This window comes from Saccostrea cucullata, unplaced genomic scaffold, assembly GCF_032062105.1.
Source record: "Saccostrea cucullata isolate Sc308-1 unplaced genomic scaffold, CSIRO_AGI_Scuc_v1 ctg8232, whole genome shotgun sequence".
NCBI classification, from domain to species: domain Eukaryota; kingdom Metazoa; phylum Mollusca; class Bivalvia; order Ostreida; family Ostreidae; genus Saccostrea; species Saccostrea cuccullata.
This window is the reverse complement of record NW_026937607.1, coordinates 8002-14433: the sequence shown is the minus strand read 5'-3', so window position 1 is coordinate 14433 and position 6432 is coordinate 8002. Positions and strand designations below refer to the sequence as shown.

General features: G+C 34.9%; 1 protein-coding gene across 1 annotated transcript; it reads right to left on the bottom strand.

Moving 5' to 3' along the window:
- Nucleotides 1–587: 587 nt before the first annotated feature.
- Nucleotides 588–1532, bottom strand: LOC134248483 (E3 SUMO-protein ligase ZBED1-like). Its single transcript, XM_062730875.1, has one exon. It carries the CDS (start codon nt 1530–1532, stop codon nt 588–590), a length of 945 nt encoding a protein of 314 aa, XP_062586859.1.
- Between the last annotated feature and the right edge of the window lie 4900 nt (nt 1533–6432).

Here is a 6432-nt window from a genome sequence, read left to right as displayed (position 1 = left end):
ATTTTTATTTTCCTTTGTCGACTATTCTATTGCATTATGCGAACGATAGTCGAACATTCGGAACATTTTTATGCGCCCGGATCGATAGATCCGAGGCGTATATTGTTTGTCCTGTCTGTTTGTCTGTTTATCTGTTTGTCTGTTGTCAACTTTAACCTTCGCCATGCGTTTTGAACCATAGGAGATAGACACTTCATGTTTCGTATGCATACTCCACTAAGTTCTTTCGAATGACACCAAGGTCAATGACCTTGTGACCTTGACTATGACCTGTTTGCTAAAAATATCTTTTTTGAATTTTCGCCATATCTTTTGAACCATGAGAGATAGAGACTACATATTTGATATGCTTACTCCACCAATGACGTTCTTTCAAATGACACCAAGTTTAATGACCTTGTGACCTTGACTGTGACCTATGAGAGATAGAGACTTCATATTTGGTGTGCATACTCCACTAATGAAGTTCTTCAAATGACACCAAGGTCAATGACCTTGTGACCTTGACTTTCACTTATCTGCTGAAAAGTTTTTTTTTAACTTTGTTGCCGCCGGGCGCATAGTGTTTCACAAACACATCTTGTTTTTCATAGTAAAATCTTTATTTCCGTTTTACTTTCGTTTGGCCGTCGAATCCTCTTTGTTGGTGGCTCTACAGATTTAGCGGTGTCACGAAGGGGAAGGTCATCCAAGAGAGACTCTATTTCGGTTTTCGTAATATTTCTCTGATCTTTAGATAAGAATTTCAAGTTTTTGTATCGAGGGTCTAGGAAAGAAGTAACTATCGTGATCGATTTGGCAGTCTCCTTGCATGTAGGCTTGTAGCGACGCATTAGCTCATCTTTAACAGTTTCGCGAACTCTGTGTATGTTGTTACTTTCCGTGTCCCCAGAAATATCATCAATCCGCCGGAGGAGCCCACAAACAATAGGATAGATTTGAGAAATGGATACATGCGTTTCTGTACTCATGTAAGTTGTGACTTCTGCAAAGTCCTTCAAGAAAATAGATAATTGGTCGATAAGGTCCCATTCGTGGTCCTTTAAAAGAGGTAGAGAAAACTCCTTCTTAGTGACTTTATCGTCAAGCATGATATCGGTAAGGACTCGTCTTTGCTCAGTCAAACGCTGCATCATCTGTTGAACGGAATTCCATCTTGTTGGTACGTCCTGAATCAAATCTTGAACGGGAATCCCCAAAAGTTTCTGTCGTTTGGATAGTTCTGCAGCAAGAGTCGTTGAATGCTTAAAATGGCCCACAAGCTTCCTGCACTTTCCGATGATTTTTGCTATATTTGGGAGATCGAGTGCGGGTTTGATCACTAATTGTAAAGTGTTACCAAAGCATGACAGGTCTTCCCACTCTGGACTCAGTTCTCCAGCCCGTTCAATATTTCTAGCGTTATCGTGTACGCAAATGTCTACTTTATTTAACAGATTAAATTCTTGCAAAATATCTTTTATTTTATAGGCTAAATTTATTGTAGTGTGGCTTTCGGGCACAGCTCGAGTTGAAAGTACATTGGTCTCCATTTCTCACTGACTTGTGACATGGTGTTCGGTAACTGTTATATAACTTTCAGTTGCCCTCGAAGTCAAGGTATCCGTGGTATTGGACACTGACTTAATATCTTCCAAATAAAGAATCAAAGATGTTTTCTTATCATCATACATTTTATCTATTCTTGATTTGATAGTGTTCCTCGATGGATTTTTATACGCAGGCGCAACTTCACTCATAAATCCAATAAAGCCATCCCCAGACACAATACTTAGAGGCAAATAATCCTTCACTACCATATTTGCTATAGAATTGGAAATAGAATCGGACTGAGTAGCGGACAGTTTTTTTTGGCGAACGGGTGAAAAATTCTCCAACAGTTGGCTGCGCCTCATCGTCAAATTTATTTGGATGAAGATTTGTTAGATGATAACACATATTGGAAGTAGTTCCGCAATAGCTTAATATAGCTTCGCATAACGTACATTTGACAGTTTTTTCATCCAAGTTTCGCTTAAAAAATTTCCACACGCTTGATTTGGGTGGTGGCATTTTCAAAACTGAACTGAAAATCTATGAAACCCAGATCTAATTGGGGGTTTGATTTTTCTGAAAGGTTCTTACGTAGTGAATAATACTCACAAATGAATAGCTAGTTATGACTTTGTAAAGAAAGATAACCCATGAACTTTTTCATAAATTTGTAATCAAGAGTAATCGCTGTTTTTTTTTTTTATCGTATTTTATTTATTTGATATTCGGTCTCATTGTTCGATAGTCGGTCCTTTCAACTGACAGTCGAATAGTCGACTATTCGCTGAGATCCCTAGCAAACATATATTTAGTTACAGAAGGAAGGAAAGAATTTTCCCTCTCTAATGATAGACTTTATTTACTTTAAGTAGAACAATTCAAAAACATAATATTTTAAACAATTGTTTCTTTTTAAATACCCTATTCACAAGGAGAGTTTAATTCGAATTATACGTAAAGTTACTGCGAATTAGCTTCGCTTAGCGTTCACACGGATAATTTAAGGGACTCCGACCCTCAGCCAGGAAGGACAACACTTTAATTTATAATTTAATTCAAAAAGTCTTTAAATTTAGCTTGGAAATTAAATATTTTCATGCAACAGTTTTCATTATATGCCTCTCAATGTGCTTCAAGGTTCTTTGCAAAACTCCATAAATCACTTCTAATTTCATATCATGGTAATAAACATTGGTATCTAAAAATGTTTTTTCGGGATAAACATTTCTACTTGAAATTAGACCTTTCTGAGAAGTGTGCTATTTTTGTGTGAAATTTTGTTAATCATTTAAATGTGTATACAGACACTTTGCCATTATGTCAAATGGATCTGCATCTGCATAAGGTGACGTGATTTGCAAATAACTTCATAATAGCCGTGCTCACGCAGGGCTGCAGAAGTAAGATTTTAATTCGCATTAGTTTACTTCGCATTAGCTGTCGTGTGAACGCAATTTAATTCGCATTAGTTTGATTCGCATTAGTTTACTTGGCAATAATTTACTGCAAATTTATGCCTTGTTCACACGGCGAATTTAATTCGCAGTAAATGAATGCGAAGTAAACTAATGCGAATTAAATTAATGCGAATGAAATAGCGTTCACGACGTTATTGCGAAGTAAACTAATTCGCATTAAATTTGTAAGTATTTCCAGGTAAGCAGGTGCGAGAAATTTAGCTATGGCTAAAACAAAAGAAATAATGATATTAACCAATTAGTAAAAGCAATATTAAAATTGCTATATTTTTCAAACACAAAAATTCATTTGATCTGCTCAGAACAGAAAATACGGAAAGGCCGCATCACTTGTAAATAATTGGTTCAAAGTACGCATGTGTCTTTAACTGAGAGTATACAAATTTATTTTTTGATTTGAACGATAAAAAATAATAATGTTCAGAAAGTGATGTTGGTAGCAAGATTACGAAGATAGCAAGATTGTAACAAATTTGACGTTAAGTGTATTATGACGTCATTAAAAAAATTACTTTACCTTTTGAATATTTATCAAAATGGAGAAAGCAACATTACGTAAATTTTTCCTTTTCCTTTGCTGTTTTAACCAAGTCAGTTTACAGTATCATCATAATTTGCTACATCGACAAAGAAAAGAGAGATATCTTAGACTGAAACAAAGAGGAAAATCAAGGTGGGAACGTCTCATGAAAAATCGCAGACATCGTAGACGATTGTTTTTTTTTGTTGTTGTTGGAATTATAGGTTCTTTATTGAATATGCGAAATCAATTACAATTCAATAGATCAACTTGGTAGTTTGACAGGGAAAATGATCTGTATACAACAGTGCGACATTTAACTCCGGACACGACATAGTCCGGACTTTTTACTACCATTTCTAATTGCGATATCATAAAACATTAATATTACTTGGTGGGATTTTCTAGCAGTAGCACATAATCTCATGTTCAACTCACAAGCTTATCTAGTTTGAGAAATATTAAGTCCCAAATATCAGAATCCCATGGGAGAATGGTGGGATTTTCAGTCCCACCAATTATCCCACCATTCTCCCATGGGAGAAAAAATCTCAGGTGGGATTTTTTCTCCCATCTGAGATTTTTTCTCCCATGAAATTGTAACCATGGGATAAATCCCACGAATACGCATCAGTGGGATATTTTCTCCCACATACTGCCAAGCATAGGATTTATCCCATATATTCTACTGTATGGGATATTTTCTCCCATCAGTACTTGAATGTGGGACAAATAAGCTGATATTCCTATTCATTATATTGATAAAGCATGTATGCTACAGATATCTCTGCCAGTTTTTATGAATGATACCCACAAATAACATAGGGAGGGTCAGTGATTCTTTTTGATTTTGACAAACTTCCTGAACATATAGGATGACCACTATAGTAATCCCTTTAACACATTCATTAGCCTAACAAACCACACTATAAATATGTTTATTCCAATAAGTCTTCCAGTTGCATGCTTTTGTTTTGTTTTTTACAAGTTCATACCATCCATAACTGTTGTCTATCTCTGGTATATGATAAAGAAAATAAAAGACTCTTAGTAGTAGTATATGATAAAGAAAATGGAGACTAGAGGAAGTTTCAACTATGCTTTACCACTTTTTCATTACTATATCTTTAACTTTACCTACTATATACAATTACATTTAACAAACAAACAAATAAATATGAGAAGTCACAGTGTTGAAAAAGCAGTTCGAATTTCCTCTGGTCTTGATTTCATTTATCTTTGTTCCCAGTCCAGCAAGTTTGTTTTTTTTTATTCCCCTAAACGCTGTTTCAAATTAAGAATAGTAAAATCATAATTAAGATTTTTTTTAATTACGGTCACAAGCATAACAACAATAGCATACAACTGATCATTCCTAGTAGACATGCTGCAACTGTCTTGACCACAGCCACAGGGTCTCCATTTATTTGAATTTCTAACCCGATCGAATTTTGAAAAATATTCACGGATACAAGTGATGCCTGATAAATTCAGGAGAAGGTATATTTTGTTTTGATTTGTTTTGTGTTAATATAGGCATAGTACTGCTGAATGCAAAATAATGAATAAAACATGTTTTAATCATGTAAACAGTGTATTTTCATGTGTGCTAAAGGAATCAGAAGTCTCTGTCGAGACTGTAGCTCTACTGGTTTGTACTTATCCAAAACCATTGCACTATTTTATGTATCTTTGTGTAGTCTACTTGTGTGCCAACTTATTTTGAAATCAAACTAAAACTGTAGAAGGAGTAGCGTTTTAAAGGAATTTCACAGAAAATTCTATTTTTAGTAACCATGGCAACACCGTTCATCGAAATCAAAAACCGATGCACTATTTTATGTATCTTTATGTAGTCTACTTGTGTGCTAAGTTATATTGAAATCAGACCAAAACTGTAGAAGGAGTAGCGTTTTTAAGGAATTTCACAGAAAATTATATTTTTAGTAACCACGGCAACACCGTTCATCAAAATCAAAAACCGATGCACTATTCTATGTATCTTAGTGTAGTCTACTTGTGTGCCAAGTTATATTGAAATCAGACCAAAACTGTAGAAGGAGTAGCGTTTTTAAGGAATTTCACAGAAAATTATATTTTTAGTAACCACGGCAACACCGTTCATCGAAATCAAAAACCATTGCACTATTTTTTGTATCTTTGTGTAGTCTACTTGTGTGCCAACTTATTTTGAAATCAAACTAAAACTGTAGAAGGAGTAGCGTTTTAAAGGAAGTTCACAGAAAATTCTATTTTTAGTAACAATGACAACACCGTTCATTGAAATTAAAAACCGATGCACTATTCTATGATTCTTAGTGTAGTCTGCTTGTGTGCCAAGTAATATTGAAATCAGACTAAAATTGTAGGAGGAATAGCGTTTTGAAAAATTGTTACAGACAGACGGACGGACAGACAGACAGACGGACGGACACCGGACGCATTACTATCGCATAAGCTCTTCTGGTCTCTGACCAGTAGAGCTAAAAATTACATTTCTTCTAGTGTGCAGTTATGCCATAAGAAATTGAAATATTGTGCTGAACGATACTTATAAAAATCTTAAATGCTCAACTCTGAAAAAGAATGGACTGTGTGTAAAACAATTTTGAGGCACTTTTAACTACAGGACCATATATTTTAATGTATTCTTTTATTAATATTTTTGTTGTTGTTGCAGTTTTGTGTGTTGAGCAATTATTTAATCTAGAATCAGGTTTGGCCAAATTTAAATGATTGATTGCCCTCTCCTTACTTATGATGAAAAATTTGAGTCAATAGGTACAGTCTGTACTAGAGAAACTCTTTCCTAGTCATAGACGTCGGAACTGGGTGGAGTGGGGGGACTTAGCCCCTTAACTTTTTTTTGCAAAGATAGTCATTATATAGGTATTGAACAAT

Bases quoted from the DNA above. Each gene is read 5' to 3' on its own strand.
- LOC134248483 (XM_062730875.1), bottom strand. From the start codon at position 1,532: ATGGAGACCAATGTACTTTCAACTCGAGCTGTGCCCGAAAGCCACACT.